Source organism: Bubalus bubalis, chromosome 6 (assembly GCF_019923935.1).
Source record: "Bubalus bubalis isolate 160015118507 breed Murrah chromosome 6, NDDB_SH_1, whole genome shotgun sequence".
Lineage (NCBI taxonomy): Eukaryota > Metazoa > Chordata > Mammalia > Artiodactyla > Bovidae > Bubalus > Bubalus bubalis.
The window spans coordinates 58742405-58768306 of NC_059162.1; the positions used below are offsets into that span (position 1 = coordinate 58742405).

Below are 25902 nucleotides of genomic sequence, written 5' to 3' on the forward strand. Positions count from 1 at the left end.
CTCCTAATCTCACTTTTTTTTCACCAGATAATAAGAGGAAAACACAGAGAAGGGTGTATCAAAAAATGAGTTAAGAGGACTCAGAGAAGGAGATGGATTGGGATTATAGGGGAGGGAGGGGAGATGGAAAAACATTTGATTTATACAAAGTGTAGGACCATCTCAAGCAACCAAGGCCACTCTTTCACTCACCCATGTCAACTCACTTGACAGAAAAGGACTGTGTTTGGTGCTGGAAATTCAGAGTCTGAGGACAAGTCTTCCCTCCCCTCTTGGTGCACAGTCTAAGGGAACAGGTACCTGGGATATGTCTACTGTACACGTCACCCCTGGGGCTATGATATACTCCAACACCATAAACTGTGGTGTTGGAGAAGACTCTGGAGAGTCCCTTGGACAGCAAAGAGATCCAACCAGTCCATCCTAAAGGAAATCAATCCTGAATATTCATTGGAAGGACTGATGCTGAAGCTGAAAGTCCAATACTTTGGCCACTTGATGTGAAGAATTTCATTAGAAAAGACCCTGATGCTGGGAAAGATTGAAGGCAGGAGGAGAAGGGGACGACAGAGGATGAGATGGTTGGATGGCATCACTGACTCAATGGACATGAGTTTGAGTAAACTCTGGGAGTTGGTGATGGACAGGGAGGCCTGGTGTGCTGCAGTCCATGGGGTCACAAAGAGTCAGACACGACTGAGCAACTGAACTGAACTGACAGTGCTTGCTGGAGTTGTCAGGAGCTTTACGTGTGTGACCTCAGCCTTTACCAAAGTCCTCTAAGAGAGTTAGTATCTCCTGGCTCTCATAGCTGAAATGAGGAACTTTGACACTGAACTGAGTCAAAGGAATAATTTGTACCCAGTTATATTGGGCTTCCCAACGGGCAGACATGAGTTGGATCCCTGGTGGGTGGGGTCAGTGGGCATCCTCTGGAGGAGGGCATGGCAACCCACTCCAGTATTCTTGCCTGGAGAATCCCATGGACAGAGGAACCTGGTGGGCTAGAGTCCATAGGGTCACAAGGAGTTGGACATGACTGAAGTGACTTAGCACACACACACACACGTCCATTATATTGCTAGCTACCTGGCTGGAAACCTTCACATCCCTCTCCATCTGGTTACTTAGTTCTGGCACTTCCACTCCCCCTACACCTATGTGATACTCTTGTCCCCACTACTCAGGCTCTCTTCACCCCTGGGTGGGCCCACCTGAGATCACCGTCAACTTGGCCTCTGCTTTCAGGGCTCCACTCCCTCCTGATTCAGCCCTCTGCCCTCCTTTAACTCCCTTAAATTCTCTGTCCAAAGTAGAAAGATCAGTCAGCCATATCAAGGGTTGGTAGAAGAGTGTCCCACTGGAATGTCATCCCCTAGAGGGCAGGGAATTCTAGCTGTTCTGTTCACTGCTATTTTCCCTGGGCAAAGAACAGTGCCCAGCATATATTAAATGATCAATAAATAACTGCTGAATGATGAATGTCATTCATTCCAAGGAGTGCAGGGACCTGAAAGGCAGGAAGAGTTTGGTACAAAAAATAAGAAAGAAAAAAATCAAAGCAGACAGAGTGAGGAGATTGGTACAGATGAGGTAGAGAGAGAGAAAGGAGGCAACTTATGCAGAAACTTATAGGCCTTGGTGTAAGGAGTTTGGATTTTTTGTGTATCATGAAGAAGTCACTGAAGAGGAGTTAAAGCCAAGGGTGTCAGGCTTTCAGTTAGTTCAGTTCAGTCACTCGGTCGTGTCCAGCTCTTTATGACCCCATGAACCGCAGCACACCAGGCCTCCCTGTCCATCACCAACTCCCAGAGTTTACCCAAACTCATGTCCATTGAGTCAGTGATGCCATCCAACCATCTCATCCTCTGTTGTCCCCTTCTCCTCCTGCCCTCAATCTTTCCCAGCATCAGGGTCTTTTCAAAAGAGTCAGCTCTTCGCATCAGGTGGCCAAAATATTGGAGGTTCAACTTCAACATCAGTCCTTCCAATGAACACCCAGGACTGATTTCCTTTAAGATGGATCTCCTTGCAGTCCAAGGGACTCTCGAGAGTCTTCTCCAACACCACAGTTCAAAAGCATCAATTTTTCTGAGCTCAGCTTTCTTTATAGTCCAACTCTCACATCCATATATGACCACTGGAAAAACCATAGCCTTGACTAGACAGACCTTTGTTGACAAAGTAATGTCTCTGCTTTTTAATATGCTGTCTAGATTGGTCATAACTTTCCTTCCAAGGAGTAATTTAATTTCATGGCAGCAATCACCATCTGCAGTGATTTTGGAGCCCCAAAAAATAAAGTCTGTCACTGTTTCCATTGTTTCCCCATCTATTTGCCATGAAGTGATGGGACCAGATGCCATGATCTTTGTTTCCTGAATGTTGAACTTTAAGCCAACTTTTTCACTCTCCTCTTTCATTTTCCTCAAGAGGCCCTTTAGTTCTTCTTCACTTTCTGCCATGAGGGTGGTGTCATCTGCATATCTGAGGTTACTGATATTTCTCCCGGCAATCCTGATTTCAGCTTGTGCTTCCTCCAACCCAGCGTTTCTCATGATGTACTCTGCATAGAAGTTAAATAAGCAGGGTGACAATATACAGCCTTGACATACTACTTTTCCTATTTGGAACCAGTCTGTTGTTCCATGTCCAGTTCTAACTGTTGCTTCCTGACCTGCATACAGGTTTCTTAAGAGGCAGGTCAGGTGGTCTGGTATTCCCATATCTTTCAGACTTTTCCACAGTTTATTGTGATCCACACAGTCAAAGGCTTTGGCATAGTCAACAAAGCAGAAATAGATGTTTTTCTGGAACTCTCTTGCTTTTTCCATGATCCAGCAAATGTTGGCAATTTGATCTCTGGTTCCTCTGCCTTTTATAAAACCAGCTTGAACATCTGGAAGTTCACGGTTCACATATGCTGAAGCCTGGCTTGGAGAATTTTGAGCATTACTTTACTAGCATGTGAGATGAATGCAATTGTGCAGTAGTTTGAGCATTCTTTGGCATTTCCTTTCTTTGGGATTGGAATGAAAACTGACCTTTTCCAGTCCTGTGGCCACTGCTGAGTTGTCCAAATTTGCTGGCATATTGAGTGCAGCACTTTCACAGCATCATCTTTTAGAATTTGAAACAGCTCAACTGGAATTCCATCACCTCCACTAGCTTTGTTCGTAGTGATGCTTCCTAAGGCCCATTTGACTCCACATTCCAGGATGTCTGGCTCTAGGTGAGTGATCACACCATCGTGATTATCTTGGTTGTGAAGATATTTCTTGCACAGTTCTGTGTATTCTTGCCACCTCTTCTTAATATCTTCTGTTTCTGTTAGGTCCATACCATTTCTGTCCTTTATTGTGCCCATCTCTGCATGAAATGTTCCCTTGGTATCTATAATTTTCTTGAAAAGATCTCTAGTCTTTCCTATTCTATTGTTTTCCTCTATTTCTTTACATTGATCGCTGAGGAAGGCTTTCTTATCTCTCCTTGCTGTTCTTTGGAACTCTACATTCAAATGGGTATATCTTTCCTTTTCTCCTTTGCTTTTCGCTTCTCTTCTTTTCACAGCTATTTGTAAGGCCTCCTCAGACAGCCATTTTGCTTTCTTGCATTTCTTTTTCTTGGGGATGGTCTTGATCCCTGTCTCCTGTACAATGTCAGGAACCTCCATCCATAAATCATCTTAAAGATTTTCTTTCTGAAGCTGTCATCCCTGGCTTATAAAACTTTGGTGTGCACAGAGACAAATATTATATGATTTCACTTGCATTTGACTACTAAAACAGTCAAATTCATTGAGAAAGTAAGTAAAACTGTGGTCGCAGGAGCTGGAGTCAGTAGGGAATGCAGAGTTACTGCTTTAACTGAGACAAAACTTTAATTTGGGATAATGAAATAGTTCTCAAGACGGATGGTGGTGAGAGTTACTCAACGACATGAATATACTTAGTACCACTGAATGGTATACAAAAAAATGGTTAAGATGGTAAATTTCATGTTTATGCATAGTTTGTCATTATTATTACTATATCCAATTGCTACTTACCTTTTGAATTGAGTGAGTTTTTCACTCTCCTATTAGATTGTACTGGCCTAACAAAACAATATATTTTCTTAGTAAAACTGAAACACTTAGCATAGTTTTTCCATATGGTATAGGTGTTTGATAAATATTTGCAAGTTGATAATTTATTAGTAAAAAGAGTCATACTTACTTTTATAGTCTTTTTTTATTTTATTTTATTTTATTTTTAGACTTTACATAACTGTATTAGTTTTGCCAAATATCAAAATGAATCCACCACAGGTATACACGTGTTCCCCATTCTGAACCCTCCTCCCTCCTCCCTCCCCATTCCCTCCGTCTGGGTCGTCCCAGTGCACCAGCCCCAAGCATCCAGTATCGTGCATCGAACCTGGACTGGCAACTCATTTCATACATGATATTTTACATGTTTCAATGCCATTCTCCCAAATCTTCCCACCCTCTCCCTCTCCCACAGAGTCCATAAGACTGTTCTATACATCAGTGTCTCTTTTGCTGTCTCGTACACAGGGTTATTGTTACCATCTTTCTAAATTCCATATATATGCGTTAGTATACTGTATTGGTGTTTTTCTTTCTGGCTTACTTCACTCTGTATAATAGGCTCCAGTTAATAGAAAGTCATATCTAATTTTATAGACTGTTCACATTTATGAATTTAAAGACATCTAAGAACTTGATAGACTATTCAAATATGAACCTATGAGACATTGAGGTTAAAATTTTTAAATGCAAGCAAGCATATAAAAATATGAAAACAGGATAAATATTGTAAGCCAAAAGATAGAAGACTAAAAAATGCATTGTGAGCCCTCATAAGACAAACATACTATAGAGGTCATAATCATATATTTAAATGTAATTTAAATGCTAATTTTGGAAGCAGGTAATTCCAACTTACCTCTGTTCCCACAAAGAACTTGGTGCAGAAGTCATCTATTGGCTTGAGAATATTGCTCAATGCATTCTCCAGATTCTGGTATGGGTTCATTTCTCCTGCCTTCACTGCTTTGCTCTGGGCTAATATTTTTTCTTTTAGAGATATTTGGATAGAAGAAGCACATATTTACATTGAAAGATCTTCTAAAATATGATTAGTTTATATTCTCTGTCCTTTCTCACACATATCCACCCTACTTCCTCCCCAGTGTGGTGGGCATAAGTCCAATAATTTTTAGACTTCTAATTTAGCAGTAGAATGCATTTTTCAAGCCATAGTTTATATGAAATCCCTTGCCTTTGAACCTGATCAAAGCCACACTGCTCTGGTTTTCCACACACTGCAAAGGGAAGACTCCTCTGCCCACTTTTCAGGGGCTCTAAAAGTTTCCATGGCACAGTCTGAAAGTAACTTCTGCAATATCTATATTATCTCAGAATTATTGACAGTATACTGGACACAAAATACATCCTCTAGGTTATATAACACCCTTGGATTTTCTCAATAAGAGATATCATTGATATTTCTCTTGAATTAACACCCTTGACAATCTCTAATGAGCAATTCACATTATTTTTATACAGTTTGCATCATATAGCAATTTTTAAAAATAATTCAAGGTTAGCCTTTCACGTGCAAATTTTTTAACTGCTAAAAACTAAATCAATCTAATGTGTTATTGTGTTTGTCATAAATACAGCATGTTGAACATTATTTAATGCTGGCTGATTATTTCAGGTTTATCGTTTAAGAACTTCAATGATTATACTATATCATAGCTCTCCATGTAAACAGTATGAGCACAGCTAAACTAGGGGGTGAAATTCAAATGTCATCTGTAACTGTTATCTTTTTAAAAGCATCTGATTAATCTTAATTAATCTAAAATTAATAAATGCTATTTTTTGAGATCTTAATAAATGTTCATTGAAGCTTTCAAGAAGAGAGAAAAGCATGAATAAAAGAGCAAAAATCATTCATTATCACATTTCCCAGAGGTATCACTATTAAAATATTGGTCTATTTTCCTCTATTACTTTTTGGTGATTATATATAGACAGTTTATTTTTTAAGTGGGTTTTCTAGCTTTATATCCTTCTTTTCTATTCTCTTAAAGATATATCTAGGGCATTTTTCCAAATCACTTATTTTTTTTAACATGATATTATATTCCTGGGAAAGATCATAAAGAAATGTTAAGCTCACAATACTTTACTCATCATACACACCCTTAATATATTCTCTGGGTTATATTAACCATGGAAAAACCAACAAAAGTATAAATGAAAACTAAATAGGAGAAGAAAACTTCAACTATACTAAAAATATATTTTGCATTTCAAAAACACTTTGCCATAATCTCAGACAAAAGTAAAAGATAATCATCATGATTTAGTAAGCATAGTCAACCAACATTGCCTTTGTTTGGGATCTATACACTTTGTGCAATCCCTTTTCATACTGGGTAAGACATTGAAAACAAGTACCAAAGTAAGCCAAACGTGGAATCTTTAACTAGCTGTATTACACAGTGTCATCAACATTTCAAGAAATAACTAGACACATTCAACCACACTGTTCCTTCTAAAAGATATTATTCACAATGCATTTAGCAAGAGCAAAAAAGGCATTTCATATCTATTTAATACATAAAATTAAAATCATTAAAATATTTATTTCAAATTCTTCACTCTCATTTTTATGTCTGTTTTTCTCTTTTTAAAATAATGTACATAAATATATTACCAGAGTAGAACATACATAAATACATTGTAAATAAATACGTGTTCATTGGGAATATGTGCTTAAAAAATGTTTGCTGAGATACGTTCGTTAGGTTATTCCTTTCTGCCCATGGATGCTGCTGAGAAAGCATCGTTGAAGTCTCTCCCCCACTCCACTGCCATCATGTCTAAATCAGTCTCCCAAAGAGCCTGAATAGCTGCGGAAGCCCTTCATCAGAGGACTGAGCTTTGAAACAACTGATGAGGGTCTGAGGAGCCATTTTGAGCAATGGGGAACGCTCACAGACTCTGTGGTAATGAGGGATCCAAACGCCAAGCGCCCCAGGCTTCGGGTTTGTCACATACGCCACGGTGGAGAAGGTGAAAGGAAGGCCACACAGGTGGACGGAAGAGTTGTGGAACCCAAGAGGGCCGTCTCAAGAGAAGATTCTCAAAGACCTGGTGCCCACTTACCTGTGAAAAAGGTTTTTGTTGGTGGCATTAAAGAAGACACTGAAGAACATCACCTGAGAGATTATTTTGAACAGTATGGGAAAACTGAAGTGATTGAAATCATGACTGACCAAGGCAGTGGCAAAAAGAGAGGCTTTGCTTTCGTACTCTTTGATGACCATGACTCTGCAGACAAGATTGTCATTCAGAAATACCACACTGGGAATGGCCTCAACTGTGAAGTGAGAAAAGCCCTGTCTAAGCAAGAGATGGCTAGTGCTTCATCCACCCAGAGAGGTCAAAGTGGTTCTGAAAACTTTGGTGGCGGTTGTGGAGGTGGTTTGGGTGGGAGTGACAACTTTGGTCGTGGAGGAAACTTCAGTGGTCGAGGTGGCTTTGGTGGCAGCCGTGGTGGTGGCGGATATGGTGGCAGTGGGGATGGTTATAACGGATTTGGTAATGACGGAAGCAATTTTGGAGGTGGCGGAAGCTACAATGATTTTGGCAATTACAACAATCAATCTTCAAATTTTGGACCCATGAAAGGAGGAAACTTTGGAGGCAGAAGTTCTGGCCCCTATGGTGGTGGAGGCCAATACTTCGCCAAACCATGAAATGAAGGTGGCTATGGTGGTTCCAGCAGCAGCAGGAGCTATGGCAGTGGCAGGAGGTTTTAATTACTGCCGGGAAACAAAGCTTAGCAGGAGAGGAGAGCCAGAGAAGTGACAGGGAAGCTACAGCTTACAACAGATTTGTGAGCTCAGCCGAGCACAGTGGTGGCAGGGCCTAGGTGCTACAAAGAAGACATGTTTTAGACAATACTCATGTGTATGGGCAAAAAACTAGAGGACTGTACTTAATTGTATAACAGGTTATTTTAGTTTCTGTTCTGTGGAAAGTGTAAAGCATTCCAACAAAGGGTTTAATGTAGATTTTGTTTTTGTACCCATGCTGTTGATTGCTAAATGTAATAGTCCGATCATGATGCTGAATTAAATGTCGTTTTTTTTTTTTTTTTTTTTAATGTGCTGCGTAAAGTTAGTCTACTCTGAAGCCATTTTGGTAAACTGCCGTGTGAAGTTAGAATTCCTTCAGGGTGATGCCAGGTTCCATTTGAAATCTATTTACAACCTGCTTTGGTGGAGAAGCTGTTGTCTTCAGAACCTTGGTGTAGTTGAACTGACAGTTACTGTGTTGTGACCTGGAGTTTAAATGGGTGACCATTTAAAGGGTCACCCATGCAAAGTCATGGAGTTTTTTTTTATTATTATTATTAATGACTGTTGGCACATCCTATGCAATATATCTAAATTGAATTATGGTACCAGATAAAGTTTTAGATGGGAATGAAGCTTGTGTATCATCCATTATCATGTGTAATCAATAAAAGATTTAATACCCTCAAAAAAAATGTTTCCTAAGGGAGTGCTCCCCTGGTCTAACAAGGGGAACCAAGTGTCTCATCCAAGGGTCACTGCTGATAATGCAAAGGAAAAGGCAAATGTGCGAAAAGGAAAAGGCATTGTGGACATAGATTTAAGTTATGCTCTGTGAGAGATGGCATGGGGGCCTGAGGAGAGAGGCAGGGATGACTCATGTTATGAGTTCTATTCTAGATGCACTGACGTTGTATGGGTAGGGTGGGTTCAGTACAAAGAGACAGTGAGAGACAAGATTTAAGGATTCTCAGCACAGGTGGGAGAGCACACTATGTTATCAAAGGGAGAGTGTGCAACAGGGAAAACACACAGCTGAAGTTAGGGCTTGAGGTAAATTCCTGATGAGAGGGCAGCAAGGTGAAATGCAGCCAGGAAAAAGATCAGAGGAGGGAAACTAAAGAGGGATCAGGAAAATCTCAGAATCCAAGGTGGGAGCTCCAAGAAGACGGGCTTAGTCAATAGCGTTTAATTTGATGGTCAAAGAGGATGAGGCCTGAGAAAAATGTTATCATCAGCTGCATTTATTCAGACTTGCCTGGAATAACTTGGATATGTATTGAATTCAACATCATCCACACAGGTCATGAATTTTCCATCAGCAGCTGCTAATAGTTGCTAACATTTACTGAGCGCTGACTACATACCAGGCACTAAGCTGTGTGCACTAAACCATATCATTCCATTCTCACAATAATTCCCAAGGTGTTGAAGTGTTAATCCTCCTTCAAGGGTGAGTAAACTGAGGGTCAGAGAGATTAAGTAGCTTGCCCAAGGTCTCACAGATGGTAGCTAATGCTGATTGTGAGTTGATGATAAGCAGTTCTTACAGCTTACATGTATTAGCTCATTTTATCTTCATAACACTCTAGGAGGTAGTTGCTGCTATTATTTGCTCCCCTTAGTTTCATCTCTCTCCTTTCAAACACAAGGGGGGAAAAGGCACAGACAGATCTGTTCAAATAATAAATTGTGGCTTTTGAGTTTAAACCCAGCATCCAAAATCTACATCCTATTGCTTATAAGAATATAAAGACAGCACCTCAAAAAGCTCTGAAAAATTACTCCAAAGACACAGGGGGGAAGGTCAATATATATGTGATTTTGGTGAAAAGGGAATATATGCAATTAAGCACATATTTTTACAGAAAGTTTCTACTAGTACCATGAAGCTTTTGGTATCATGAGGAATCGTCATCACCATGAAGGACTTTAGTGCTTTTCTTGATAAGAGCAGATACAACAATTGGGCTCATAAAATCGGCTCCTGAAAATATCTCTCTGAAGATCACTATTTGTTAAAAGAATACTAGAAAAAAACTTACCATGAAAGAAATGGATAGAAAGGACAAAGTGAATAGGATTCACAGAGTTGCTTTCAAAGAATATTCAAGAGAATCTCTGGATAAACTAAAAGATTTAGCCAAGTTAGTTGCTTTGAAATCAGCATTGTCTTATACTTAATATAAATTCAAAATTATAATTTCAAAAAAGAATCCCATTCACAATAGCAAGAGAAGTTTTAAGAAATATAGAAAGAATTCCTTTTTAAGAAAGGAGATTCAGACTGATTGCAAAAATTAAAAAACCTTATTGAAAAGTTACTGTTTAGAAGAGCACTGGCTTTTATGGCTCTAACATGGCAGGCAATGGCACCTCCAGTACTCTTGCCTGGAGAGTCCCATGGACGGAGGAGCCTGGTGAGCTGCAGTCCATGGGGTCCCGAAGAGTCGGACATGACTGAGCGACTTCACTTTCACTTTTCACTTTCATGCATTGGAGAAGGAAATGGCACCCCACTCCAGTACTCTTGCCTGGAGAATCCCAGGGACAGAGGGGCCTGGTGGGCTGCCGTCTGTGGGGTCACACAGAGTTGGACACGACTGAAGCGACATAGCAGCAGCAACGTGGCAGGCCTGTGGCCACTAGATGGCAACAGAGTACCAGACACAAACTGAAGGAACTCAGGAAAATGATGGTAGAACAGCATGAACCTGTGATTCCTAGTCAGTGAACCCATCATAACAAGCAAAATGTGATAGAGAAGCCTATGATTGTGTTCTAGTCAACAGGTCCAAATCTGGCCAGAGTAGGTAGATAGATGGCAGTGTGTGCAAGGAAGATCTCAAAATACCATAGTTAGATCTCCAAATCCTGAAAGGTGACTGGCGACAGGAGGCAGGACATGGTCATGCCTTTAGAGATAAGAGGCATATGTTAGAAAGATCCAAGGGGATCACCAAGTGAAAGTTAAATCTTTTTCTGATTTGTGGTACTGTTGACATATCAACTTAATACAGGTAAGAGGACATGGCCAACTATAGTCTCAGATGAGAATTAAAAACATATGCCATATCTCCTTTCTGAGCTGATTTAGTCAAATACACCTTTTTCTAAGGAATCTCCAAGGGCCATAAGAAGTATATGTTAGAAAGACCCAGGGGGTCAAGTGAAAGACTTAACTTCGTGATCCCCTGGATCTTTCTAACACATGCCTCTTATCTCTAAAGGCATTACTATGGCCATGTTCTGCCTCCTGTTGCCGGTCAGCTATCAGGAGTTGGAGCTCTAACTAGGGTATTTGAGAGTCAAACATGACTGAGTGACTTTGGGCTTCCCTGGTGGTTCAGTCAGTAAAGAGTCTGCCTACAATGCAGGAGACATGGGTTTGATCCCTGGGTCAGGAAGATCCCCTGGAAAAGGAAATGGCAACCCACTCCAGTATTCTTGCCTGGAAAATCCCATGGATAGAAGAGCCTGGTGGGCTACAGCTCATGGGATCATGAGTCAGACATAACTTAGTGACTAAACTAAAAAAAATCTCAACAAAATGATTTTGTCTGGAAAGAGAACATTCATTTGATGAAGCTCCTGTTTGATGGCATTTGGGTCATGCTTCAAGTTTTATTTCATATAGTCCCTTCCTTAAGCAGATGCAGATATGGATTTGTTATTTATTTTAGTGTGTGTCCCACCAGAATGTAAGCTCCTTGAAAGTAGGGACTTGTCTATGCACAGATATATCCTCAGACACTGGCACTTTGTAGGAATTTAATAAATTTTCATATCTGTTTTGAATAGACACAGATATGACTATAATAACAATGGGGAAATTATCCTTTAAAAGTTAAAGGATGACAGTATTTCTAAATAATTCTCTTACCACATTGAGCTTTATGTGCCCATTCCTTATTGTTAGCTGTGTGTACACTAAAATGAAATATGATGTTCTCTAAGGAAAAAAAGGTTTCTGTCTCCTGAGATGGTAACATATTTAGGCAATCTTCAGAAAGAGATGGACTAAGAGTCTAATGTAAAGAAATGAAGGATCAATAGAAATTATACTCACTTGAAGAATGTTAAAGTTACAATTCATCTTTTTTTTTTAAAATAAGTAGTCATATCTCATAATGCATTTTAAAAAGCACACTTTAGAAAAACCTCTGCTTTGGGTCAAGAAGGAGCATAAATTAGCTTTATTAAAGTTAAAAACTTCTGCTTTTCAAAGGAAATGTTAGGAGAATAACACAATGATTTATTAGAGTATAAATCACAGGCTGAGAGAAAATATTTTCAGATCATGTATTTGATAAAGGACTAGTATGCAGATTATATTAGGAACTCATAAGGCTCGAAAATAAGAGATCAAACAATATAACTAAACAATTGACAAAAATTCTGGACACTTCACCAGGGAAGATATACAGATGGCAAACAAATACATGAAAATATGGGCAACATCTTTAGCCATTAGATAAAGGCAAATAAGATATCAATAACATATTTTAGTATTCTTGCCTGGAAAATTCCATGGGCAGAGGATCCTAGTGGGCTACAGTCCACGGGGTTGCAAAGAGTTGGACACAAGCGAGTGGCAGAGCACACACACACACCATATTTCAGAATGATTACATTAAAAGGACTAATCACACCAGCTGTTTGTGAGGATGTAGGAGAACAGGAAACTCTCATATACTGCCAGGGGGAAATGTAAAAGGGTACAAACACTTTGGACAACACTGGTGGTTTGTTTAAAAGTTAAACATACATCTGCCATATGGTCTAATCAGTCCATTGCTAGATATTTACCCAAGACAAATGAAAGCATATGTCCATACAAAAACTTGCATATGAACACTCACAGAAGCTTTATTTATGTCCTAGCTGAAAACAACCCAAATGCCCATCAACAGTGGAATGAATACACATCTGTGGTATATCCATGCAATGAAATACTTCTCTGGAATAAAAAGGATTAAACTACGGATATGCACAACAACATGGATGAATCCCCAAATAATGAGCTGACTGAAAGAAGACAGACCCAAAAAGTATAACTGTGTGATTTACAGAAAACTCTAGAAAATGCAAACTCTTAGTGACATAAAGTGGATCAGTGGTGGGTTGGGAGTGGAGGTGGGAGAGGTCCTGGAGGAAGGGATTGCAAAGAGAGTCCCTACAGGAGTTAACTTTTGGAAGTGATGGATAAGCTTGTTATCTTGATTACAATGATGGTTTCACGGGGTTTTAATATGTCAGAATATATCAGATTGAACATTTTAACATGTGCATTTCATTGTATGTTTACTATACCTCAATCAAATGGTTAAAAGGAAAAAAAGCCCACACTTTAAAGGCCATAATCGTACCCTTACTATAAACTGGATAAAAGCACTAATACCCTGATGATCATCTTTTTTCATTAGGTTAAAAAAATAAGATTAGGACATTGATAACCTTTGACAAGTTACAGTCTTGGTTTCCTTAATTTTACATTGATAATGATAACTCCCAGCTTGTAGGACTGTTCTGATTACTAGTGTCTATTTTGCTCAGCATTGCACTCCCAAGGCCTAGCATAAAACAAACGCTTCATAAATATCTGTTAAATGAATAAAAGCAAGTGCAATATTAGCACAGTACCTGACCCATGGCTGGAATTCAATCCATGGAAACCAATAATGGAATACAAAGAGGACGAGTTGGAGGAGGGAGCTCTCCTTATTCACCCTCTGGAATGAAGGAGGCTCGAGTACATAAAACACATGCAATGTGTTAATATTGCTTTGAAAATGTCTCTAAAAATTCTGTGATTCCATTTTTTTCTTTTCAGCATGAGGTATTGGGTTGTTTCTATGAAAAATACACCTTCAAGGTGAATTTTGCCCAAGCTTGATATTAGTTATATTATAAGTTTGTCTTATGTATCTTATTACTTAACATTGAACAATTTATAAATGTAAGTCCTTTTGATAAGGCAAATGTTTGGAAAATACTTCAGATGCTAGTGATTCCAGTATACTTTCATTATGTGTTGCTCTCCAGGTGGGATATTAATCCATACCTTTAAGTTTTGACAGCCTATAAGCACACCCTTCAATTACTTCCAAAAGGGTGTACAGGTTGCGATATATTTAAAAATCAATTGTTCTTTCTCTACTCAGTTTTATTATGGTGCTGTATAAACACTAGTTTTTCTATTCTGATTGAGAATGGTGGTTTGTTTCTGAGTACTTCATAATTTAGTTTGCTAGACTTGAGATGCATTCCATTCTGTAGAATTATTCTTTGAGCACATACATATTCATTAAGTGATCTTCATTAAATTTTTTAGTATAATGAGCTTTCAAAAATATATGAATGTGCTCAATAACTACGAAACTGAACTGAACTGAGTTCTATCAAGTCTTCTGGTGTATACAGGCAGTTTTAGTGTGCCTGGTGCAGCTATCCCAGCCATTGTAAAATTCCATACTGGAGGGTTTGCTTTTCTGTATTTTTTTTTTTCCCACAAATCAGACTATCCCAGCAAGTAGTCACCTTAGACATAAGAAACTACTAACTCTGGAACCTTATTAAATGCCTTTTTAATAAGCAAAGGCAGTTACCTTGTGCTTTGAAAAGGAGATTGTCTTCGCTCAGGCTTAACTTGGTTGGGCAGTGGTCTAAAGTTGTTTCGCCTTTAGACAGCCTTATCTTTTGAGAGAACATATAGGAATGATTACTACCATATATCCTTAAACTGTCCATGGCTGATTTATTCTTGCCTTTCCCTCTGTCCCCACATGGCTATGTCCCTACTTCCCTCTCTTCCTCTCTTCTCCATTCTTCCTCAGATTTTGGTTGCTTTTCCCCACAGAAAGCACCTAAACCACAGTTTCTAAAACCGGGCTACTGAGGGGAGCTTGTCTGGGGGCTCATTTCCAAATCCTAAAGTCTCATATGTTGTTAAATTTCTCAAACTGTTTTGTCTTCTGTTTCATAATATCTTATTGTTAGTTTTAATATAAAATAATGGCCTGTTTCCCTGTTCCCTAAATCTTTCAGTTAAAGAAAGCTCTAAACAGTTGTGCAGGACCTTGCACCTCCCTGGAACTGTCAAGTCCCTTCAGGGACATACAAGCCCTTGAGTTCCGCCAGTGGCCCAGGTCTGCTCCGGAATGGGAAACCGTCACACACAACGTTTTCCCCTCATGGCTCCCTCCCCACTTTTCTCCGTTAGAAATTTTGTCCACATGCTAGACAACTAGTCTCAGGTGACCTTTGTTTACTTGTTCCTTTTAAAACTATCTACAGCTCTATAAATCCTGCCTAGAAAATTTCTAATTCTAGTTACTTCATGAATATTCCCACCCCTCTGTGCTTTCCCTTCCACTGGGAACAAATGCATGATAATGTAATTTTAATGATACTTGTAAATCAAAGGAAAATAAAAATATTAAATTTGGAAATAGAATTAGACATTTCAAAGAAAAAGAGCCATCAATGTCAGAAGTTTCTTCATACTTCTCACATGCATCTCATTCACAGCCCTACTTTTCTTAAATTAAAATTACTTTTCTTCAAGCTCTGCCATTGAAGACAACTACAAATAATTCTGCTTTCAGCTACCTTCAGTTTTATTTGGTCATAAGTATTGTGATACAATTCTACTATTGATGGGTAAAACACGTTGAATTTTGGCTATAAGACGGATAAAATTAGTTTTTCTGAGCTAACCTAAGAGCTTACTAATTTTTAAGCAACTGCTATGTAATAATGAATAATTGATTTAAAAAATTGGTAAGTTGCTGCTTGCTTATACATGAACAAATATCCATCTTGAGTTCATGGTAACTGTGATTTCTGTCTTGACCTAGGCAGACATAATACCTCTCAGTGAAAGACTTTATTGGTTGAATGAATACATGAGTTGTAATGCCCTGTGTTAATCTGAGGGGCTCTACTTTTAAACTATATAGTGTATATAAGCAAATAAAATGGACTAAATCCCATGTTACTTACCTTTGAGAGAGGTTTCCAGCTGAGATCTAGATGCAAAAAAGTAGATGGTATATCAAAAGGAATTTCAATACTTTCTTCTTTCTTTTTCTCTGCCTGTGGTTGAGGGGTTAAGGCTTTCTGTGGTCTGATATCCCAAAAGCATATTGTGCTTAAAAAAAAGTTTACAGTTTATTTTTAAACTAAGTACAAAGAAGAGGTATAACCTCAAGACTACCATCCTCGCTGCTATACATTAACATTGTGATTATGGCTATATTTGATATCTCCAAAATTAAGATTTTAATGAAATGGGACTATTTTGCATTTCATATTTTAGAGAATTATAAAGTTTCTGGGATTATTTAATGATTTTGCTAGTATTGAGACTAATATTATCATACATGGCAATTGAATTTGGCAACTGACAATTTTTTTTGTGATGCAATCTTTTTTAAAAAACTTAACAACTTTATTGAAATATAACTCATATGCCGCAAAATTCACCCACTTAAAGTACACTTAAAGTGCTTCCCTGATGGCTCAGTGGTAAAGAATCTGCCTACAATGCAAGAGATGTGGGTTTGATCCCTGGGTGGGGAAGATCCCCTGGAGAAGGGAATGGCAACCAACTCTGGTATTCTTATCTGGAGAATCCCATGGACAGAGGAACCTGATGGGCTATAGTCCATGGGGTCGCAAGGAGTTGGACACAACTGAGTGACTAACACTTTCACTTCACTTTCTTTCACTTAAAGTACAGAATTAAGTGGGTTTTAATATATTCATTGAATTGTGCAAACCATTACCATAATTAATTTTAGAAGATTTTATATCACCTCTCCCCCAAGAATTTGTGTACAGATTGCCAGTCATTCCCCATTTCCTTCAGTCCCTCCCACCAGCCCTGAGCAACCACTAATCTCCTTACTGTCTCTACAGATTGGTCTATTTTGGACATTTCATATAAATGGAATCATACAATATGTGGTCTTTTGTGACTGGCTTCTTTCACTTAGCATGTTTTTGAAGGTCATTCATGTTGTAGTATATATCAGCACATCATTCCTCTTTATTGTCAAATAATATTCCATTGTATGGACTATACTACACTTTATACCCCTTCATCATTTGATGGACTGATGAATGAATAAATAAAACTGGGTTACTTTCCCTTTTTGCTATTATGAATAATCCTGCTATGAACATTTGTTGATAAGTTTTGTGTGGGTGTAGGTTTTCATCTCTCTTGGATATATAGTAAGGACTTGAATTACTGGGTTACATGGTAGCATCTATGTTTAATCTTTTGAGGAACTGTTAAGATTGTTTTCCAAAGCAACTGAATCATTTTTGAGAATTCCAATTTCTCTACATCCTTACCAGATGTATTATTTGTCTTGAAGATCCCAATTTCTCTACACTGTCAACAACACTCACTATTTTTTGGTCTTTTTTATTTTGGCTATCTAGTGTGTGTGAAGTGGTATCTAATCAAAAGTGATTCTGATTTGCATTTCCTTTGTTGGTGTAATATCTAGGAAATCGTTACCTAATCCAAGGTCATAAACACTTATATTTATGTGTGTCCATGTTTTTTTCTAAGAGCTGTCTAGTTTTAACTCTTACATTTAGCTCTTTATTTCATTTTCAATTAATTTTTAAATATAAATTTATTTATTTTAATTGGAGGCTAATTACTTTACAATATTGTATTGGTTTTGCCATACATCAACATGAATCAGTTAATTTTTGTATAGAGTGTGAGGTAATTCTTTTGCAGGTGAATATCCATTTGTTGAAACATGATTTTTCTCCACTAAATTGCCTTGGTACCCTTGTTGAAAATCAGTTGACCACATACATATGGGTTTATTTCTGGGTTTATCTCTTCTCTGAATCTTGAACAGTTATACAATGATTGGAACTGATCCCTTCTGATGGAAGAGGCTGGCCACTCATTCTGGCTATTCACCATATACATAGTGAGCTATAGGTAGATGATGTATTTGTCTTCAAAGCCTCATTTCCTCGATCCATAAGTATTTTTTCAGGGTTATTGACAATATAAAAAGAGTTAACCTGCTAAAGCATGTATTACAGTATTGGCATAAACTTCCAATAAATTAATTTTGTTCACTTAAGGTAACTCTAGTCAATTTCTGTTGCTTGTAATCACAGAACCTTACCTAATACATATCCACAGGATTAATTAATTCAAGTTATTTATGCCTTCATCTGCCATTCCACAGCTGCTTCTGCTGCAATAGTGCCTAAAGCTTAAGGGGTCATGATTTCTATGGGGGTCAAAGCTATTTGGAATTGTCAAGTTTTGCTAGTATCTGGATGTAGATAATACTATTCCCATTCATATGTCCTACTTCACTATGAATTTTCAGTTCTATAAATTGAGGGATACAAGTCTTAAAAATAAACATTTTTCAACATAGTTACTGAATTATTTATAAAAACACTTGTAATAAATGTTCAATAAAAAGTGCAAGACTCTTCCACCTTCTAAAAGAAACTTTACCAATTAAATGTTGTCATCTTCATAATTGTGAGATAAAATTGAATATAAACAAACATTGCAAAATTACAAATATATGACTATGAAGAACCAGAATAATTATGGATGTTTATACAATACTACCAATCATGAAATCTAGTTCATTCTTTTTACAATATATCCGTATCCATAATAAGATTTTTTTTTAAACCAGCAACAATGTAAAATTCTGTCCTTTAGTTAACCAGGCTTAATTGCTGCAACAAAGATTATTTAAGGAACAGAAGAGCACAACAATGTAATAAACATCAGATGAAGATTATACTGTTTGAAAACAAATAGGTAATGATTAAAATAAGACATACCAGTCTGCCGAACAAGTGACAAGTTGACAGGATATTCCACTTCGATTTTCAAAGACATTTCCCAATCTGTTAATCTATTTTTAAAAATGCTAGAAATAAGTTCTGTGTACCTAGAACAGTGATGACGTTTTTCTCAAAGCTTTTTATGTTAAAATTTTTTCTTCTTTAACATTTTTTAAAAGAACATAACACAAACACAGAATTTGGAAACTGGAAGGTTTTGAAATCAAATATAATTCTGACATACATCTTTTCCAGTCCTTTTTCACAGAAACATTTTTACATTTTAAAATTAGTTTTAGTTAGTATGAATATAAATTTCCATCCTAAGATTTTTCAGTTACTGCAATTTGAAAACTTACCTATGTAGTCATAAACCATTCTGGTTTTTAATATATACATGATGTGCCATAACTTTATTACTATTATTATTAGAAATGTAATAGAAATGTATTAGAAATGCAAAATGTAATAGAAAAACAGAAATGCATTCTGTTTTTCACTGTTAATTATGGAGCTGAACATAGGTGCTTTTATGAGATTGTTAAGCAGGTAAGATCAATAGATGAGAGGCTTGGTGTTGAATTAGATACAGCATGCAGTGGACAGTGGGCACCTGCACTCTTTCAGTAATTAGCGGCACAAGTCTGCTAGCACACAGAGGAGTCCAAGGAGGGTTGGTGGCTTAGAGTCCCGAAGGTCCACGTTTCCAACCAGCCAGCCCTCAAATGAGGTGAAAGATTTTTTGTGGCAACCTATGACAGCGCTAAAGGAGATCAGCCCTGGGATTTCTTTGGAAGGACTGATGCTAAAGCTGAAACTCCAGGACTTTGGCCACCTCATGTGAAGAGTTGACTCATTGGAAAAGACTCTGATGCTGGGAGGGATTGGGGGCAGGAGGAGAAGGGGACGACAGAGGATGAGACGGCTGGATGGCATCACTGACTCGATGGACGTGAGTCTGAGTGAACTCCGGGAGTTGGTGATGGACAGGGAGGCCTGGCGTGCTGCGATTCATGGGGTCGCAAAGAGTCGGACACGACTGAGCGACTGAACGACTGAACTGACTGACTGGTGAGAGCGCTACTCTCAAATCAACAGGAAAAATGACTTTTCCCAATGCCCTACCTACCCGATAGAACTGATGAGCAAAACGGCAAAGGTGGAGGGTTCCAGCAGCAAATAAACAGTAACAGTAGGGGTGGGAGAAGGATACAGGTGCTGCAGCGCTAAGGCCTGTTGGCATCCCAGGAGCGAGGACCCTGGAAACCTGGCTGACTGCTGTGGCCTGAGCCCAGTGAGGTTCACTTACAGCTGTCACCTTCCACTGTGATTGATAAACAATCAGGAACCCATGTTTCCTTCCCCTCTAATAAGGCTTCCCTCTTGTAGGAAGCTCAAGACTCCAGACTTGCACTTACTCTGGTGCTTTATGCATTAATGATTGAAAAAAAAAAAACCACAAAACATAATCATAGTATGAAAGTTTGGGAAATAGAAGTTTTTAAAATCAAATATAGTTCTACCCTATATCCTTTTCCAATCTTTTTCATGGATACACTTTGACATGATTTGTCAAGATACGCATGTGACTGTATCTTAGGACACAATTTGGATTATTTCTTTGTATAAATTCCCCAAATTTTGTATTAATAGTCAAAAACTTTGAAAATGTGAATGATTTAAGAACCACATTGGCTAATTGTATTCTAAAACTTTTATACTGAAACCAGTAATGTTAGAGTTTATTGATTTCACCATTTCATCTTTTCTAACACAAGATAATACTTGAAAGTCTCATGTAAGAATTAAATAGGTCCAAAATAATACATTATTGTTGCTTTATGAATAATTTCTTTGATTATTAGAAAGTCTGAATGATTTTCCTGTTTATCTGCTAATTGTTTTTCAGTATATGTCTTTAGCTTATTTACTGGAAAATTTGTATTTATCATATTTGGGGCAAATGTTTTTCTTCATTTTGCTACTTGCTCTTTATTTTTTAATTAAAAAATTTACATGTGCATATTTTAAATTTCTTTCAATATTATTTAGCTTAGAAAACTATAGAATCCAGGATTATGATATTCTGATTCATTGTATTTATTTTGGCCCATTAGAACTTTGAAAAGTGATTGTATTTTTGCATAATCCACTTGAATACCCTGAAGGACGAATCACCCTTCATAACGCTGCTGCTGCTGCTAAGTCGCTTCAGTTGTGTCCGACTCTGTGCGACCCCATAGACGGCAGCCCACCAGGCTCCCCTGTCCCTGGGATTCTCCAGGCAAGAACACTGGAGTGGGTTGCCATTTCCTTCTCCAATGCATGAAAGTGAAAAGTGAAAGTGAAGTCGCTCAGTCGTGTCCGACTCGTAGCGACCCCATGGACTGCAGCCTACCAGGCTCCTCCATCCATGGGATTTTCCAGGCAAGAGTACTGGAGTGGGGTGCCATTGCCTTCTCCCTTCAATTCTTCAATATTCTTATCTTTTAATTTTTCAAAGTACATAGTAGACCCCTAGTTCCTTGAGGGAAACATTTGGGAGGATTATTAGTTTTCAGATTCACAAACACCAGACTTTGCAGGTAAAGCACAGAACTACAAAGTGAAACTGCAGCACAAACGCTGGGCAGTCAGCCAGGCTCACACGGCACAAGTGTCGAGAGTTTTCACCTATCAGCCTCACGATGCACTCAATTCAAGACCACTTTGCAAAACGACACATTATCACATGTCACAGATCTTCAGAGTTGTCCGCTCTAAACAGCTGAAATCATAAAATTTAAATTCGCAAAGGTGTAAAATATTTGTTTCTATTTTTACAACCTTCATTTTCTCCATTATTGTATTATATCAGTGTTGACACTACCTACATTTTTTAGTGGCTTATAAACCATGGAAGTTGAAACTCTGGCCTTCTTCTCATCCCCAAGTCAGATCTTGGTTTGTCAACAGTGACACAGTGTGTGATGTTTAGTTCCTGGTAATTCACAATTTAAATGCAGATAAATTGTTTACTTGAAACATCCTCTTTGAATAAAATTTTCCAAAAACCTACAAGTCAGCAGGAGAAGAGTATGAAGCCATCAAGACTCACCTCAAATGTATCAGGCAGCCAATGTATATCTGTAATTACTTTCCTATGTCCACTTTCTATTGAGGAGACTGCACAGTGTCTGATATATATTGCTTCTTTATTACTCTCTGGTTCAAGGAGAAACATAGGCTGTAAAATGTTACAAGAAAGTTATGTGCTAATTTCAGAGAGCTGATGAATGAACTCATACTTGACCTATCATTCCAATTAAAATCAATAATTTGAAGAAATACCAGTTCAAGGAAAAACATAAATTAGTATTTCTATGTATTATATAGTTAGGTAATTAGATTATCTTCTTTCCGCTTCAGTTCTCAGGGAGCTTTTCCAGGCGAAAATACTGGAGCGGGCAGTGGAAGTGATGCTCTATGATGTTCTAGAAGAAAGCCTGAAGTAGTCATGTGAAGATACCGCTAGGAGACACAGGTGGAGGTGCACCTGTAGAGTCAGCAGCCTGGGGGAGCCTGGGTCAAAAGCCAGCATTGCCCCTCAAGTATGTGAGTGAAGATGCCTTTGGATGATCCCACCCCAAGTTATCAAGTAGCCCCCTTCTTCAAGATGCCAGTCTCCCCAGATGAAGCACCAAAGAGAGTGGAACAGAAACAAGCCAACCCATTAAGCCCATTCTAAAAGCCTACCCACTGAATCCACGAGCATAATAAATGTTTTAAAAAGTACTTGTTTTAAAGTACACATACACACACACAAAAGAATACTGTAGCGGGTTGCCATTTCCAACTCCAGGGGATCTTTCCGACCCAGGGATCATCTCTGGCATCTCCTGCATTGGCAGGTGGGTTCTTTACCACTGCCCCACCTGGGAAGCCCCTAATTAGATTAGCTTCTTTCCACTTCAGTTTAGTCTAAGATTTTACCTCTAAACTTTTTACAAGAATGAATGACCCCTACCCAAAAGAACCAATGAGATCCCATTTTTGAAGGAGTATTTTTTTTAAGTGCACAGAAGACCACATCCATGGTTTCTTGGTTAGAGATCTATGATGCTCAGGTTGAAGGACTGGGGATGGGAATGTACAAATGGTAGGTAAGTACTGAGCTGGGAGCTGAGGCATCTCTTCCCAGACCTCTTGGCAGAATCCACAGCTTCACAAGTCAGAGCATATTATTACCAGGAAGGACTGTAACTCATTTTATATGCAAGAAAATCAATGCTTGGGGGTATTCGGGGATAGGGGAACATACCCAAACTCAGGAAACTGTGATCTAAAGCCTAGTTACGTGGAGTTTCTCTCCAGTGCTTTTTCAACTGCATCACTTTAGAGAATCCCTTGGCTCCTTTATTTAACAACTGCTACTGCTAAGTCACTTCAGTTGTGTCCGACTCTGTGCGACCCCATAGATGGCAGCCCACTAGGCTCCTCTGTCCCTGGGATTCTCTAGGCAAGAATACTGGAGTGGGTTGCCATTTCCTTCTCCAATGCATGAAAGTGAAAAGTGAAAATAAAGTCGCTCAGTCGTGCCCGACTCTCAGCGACCCCATGGACCACAGCCCACCAGGCTCCTCCGTCCATGGGATTTTCCAGGCAAGAGTACTGGAGTGGGTTGCCATTGCCTTCTTCATTATTTAACAACAGTGACCACAAAAAAGAACTCATGGGATAGACAGGACTATCTGTTTTGTGGTGTTTTTAATCAAGGGCCTCAGTTCAGTTCAGTTGCTCAGTCATGTCTGACTCTTTACCACCCATTAACTGCAGCATGCCAGGCTTCCTTGTCCATCACCAGCTTCTGGAGCTTACTCAAATTCATGTCCATTGAGTCAGTGATGCCATCCAACCATCTCATCCTCTGTCGTCCCCTTCTCCAGGGTCTTTTCCAATGAGTCAGTTCTTCGCATCAGGTGGCCAAACTATTGGAGTTTCAGCTTCAGCATCAGTCCTTCCAATGAATACTCAGGACTGATTTCCTTTAGGGTGGACTGGTTGGATCTCCTTGCAGTCCAAGGGACTCTCAAGAGTCTTCTTCAACACCACAGTTCAAAAGCATCAATTATTTGGCACTAAGCTTTATTTATAGTCCAACTCTCACATCCATATTGGAGAAGGAAATGGCAACCCACTCCAGTGTTCTTGCCTGGAGAATCCCAGGGATGGCGGAGCCTGGTAGGCTGCTGTCTATGGGTCGCACAGAATCAGACACTACTGACGCGACTTAGCAGCAGCAACAGTTCACATCCATACATGACTACTGGAAAAACCATAGCTTTGACTAGACAGACCTTTGTTGGCAAAGTAATGTCTCTGCTTTTTAATATGCTATCTAGGGTGGTCATAACTTTCCTTCCAAGGAGTAAGCGTCTTTGAATTTCATGGCTGCAGTCACCATCTGCAGTGATTTTGGAGCCCCCCAAAATAGTCGGTCACTGTTTCCATTGTTTCCCTAACTATTTGCAGTGAGGTGATGGGACCAGATGCCATGATCTTTGTTTTCTGAATGTTGAGCTTTAAGCCAACTTTTTCACTCTCTTCTTTCACTTTCATCAAGAGGCTCTTTCGTTCTTCTTCACTTTCTGCCATAAGGGTAGTATCATCTGCATATCTGAAGTTATTGATATTTCTCCTGGAAATCTTGATTCCAGTTTGTGTTTCATGCAGCCCAGCATTTCTCATGATACAAGTTAAATAAGCAGGGTGACAATATACAGCCTTGGCATACTCCTTTCCTTATTTGGAACCAGTCTGTTATTCCATGTACAGTTCTAACTGTTACTTCTTGACCTGCATACAGATTTCTCAGGAGGCAGGTTAGGTGGTCTGGTATTCCCATCTCTTGAAGAATTTTCCACAGTTTATTGTAACCCACACAGTCAAAGGCTTTGGCATAGTCAATAAAGCAGAAATAGATGTTTTTCTAGAACTCTCTTGCTTTTTTGATGATGCAATGGATGTTGGCAGTTTGATCTCTGGTTCCTCTGCCTTTTCTAAATCCAGCTTGGACATCTGGAAGTTCACAGTTCACCTATGGTTGAAGCCTGGCTTGGAGAATTTTGAGCATTACTTTACTAGCATGTGAGATGAGTACAATTGTGCAGTAGTTGGAGCATTCTTTGGCACTGCCTTTCTTTGGGATTGGAATGAAAACTGACCTTTTCCAGTCCTGTGGCCACTTCTGAGTTGTCCTAATTTGCTGGCATATTGAGTGCAGCACTTTCACAGCATCATCTTTTAGGATTTGAAGTAGCTCAACTGGAATTCCATCATCTCCACTAGCTTTGTTCGTAGTGATGCTTCCTAAGGCCCACTTGACTTTGCATTCCAGGATGTCTGGCTCTAGGTGAGTAATCACACCATCGAGATTATCTGGGTCATGAAGACCTTTTTTGTACAGTTTTTCTGTGCATTCTTGCCACCTTTTCTTAATATTTTCTGCCTCTGTTAGGTCCATACCATTTCTGTCCTTTATTGAGCCCATCTTTGCATGAAATGTTCCCTTGGTACCTCTAATTTTCTTGAAGAGATTCCTAGTCTTTCCCATTCTATTGTTTCAAGGGCCTACATAAAAGCCAACTCAAAATGTGCTTGCAGCAGATGCGAAGACAGGAAATAATATTTTTTTTTCTGTTGAGTCTTTGTTTAGCTTGGCAACCTTGTCATATACTTTTTGATAAACTCCTGAATGGAATAAACTTGCAGGTTAAAAGTTATAAACACTAACCTTGAGAGTGACTTTTTTACTTCTACTACCACCTGCCTTGATATTTTCTATTCGATCTGCATGTGCAGTAATATCCCACATGACAACCTAAAAGAGAAATAAATATTATTATAACATATTTTTAGGAATTAGCAAATTGAGTCTTGAACATTAAAAAAATCTATTGGTACTGTATGCACTCTGATAAATCAATCACCTTGGGAGGATAATAAAAAATAGCCTATATCTTAAGTCAGTAACTTTTAAAGGTAATATAGAAAAGTTTTGTTCTCTCTAAAAGCATTTTCAGCTCTTTTTTGTGCTTGTGTTAATGAATGCCAAAATTTTTTAATCCAAGATACACATCATGCAGTTCTCTTTGCTTTGGGAACGGCTCTTCCTCTGTTTGGAGG

General features: G+C 38.7%; 1 protein-coding gene across 1 annotated transcript in view; it reads right to left on the minus strand.

Moving 5' to 3' along the window:
* Positions 1 to 25902, minus strand: part of DNAI3 (dynein axonemal intermediate chain 3) — an 85235-nt gene that overhangs the window by 20361 nt on the left and 38972 nt on the right. The window contains exons 12-17 of the mRNA XM_006047532.4: positions 25511 to 25597; positions 21836 to 21964; positions 18736 to 18809; positions 15886 to 16033; positions 14490 to 14577; positions 4950 to 5080 (exon numbers count right to left, since the gene is read on the minus strand). Of these exons, the coding sequence (XP_006047594.2) occupies positions 4950 to 5080; positions 14490 to 14577; positions 15886 to 16033; positions 18736 to 18809; positions 21836 to 21964; positions 25511 to 25597 (657 nt within the window). The remainder of the gene's footprint in view (positions 1 to 4949; positions 5081 to 14489; positions 14578 to 15885; positions 16034 to 18735; positions 18810 to 21835; positions 21965 to 25510; positions 25598 to 25902) is intronic.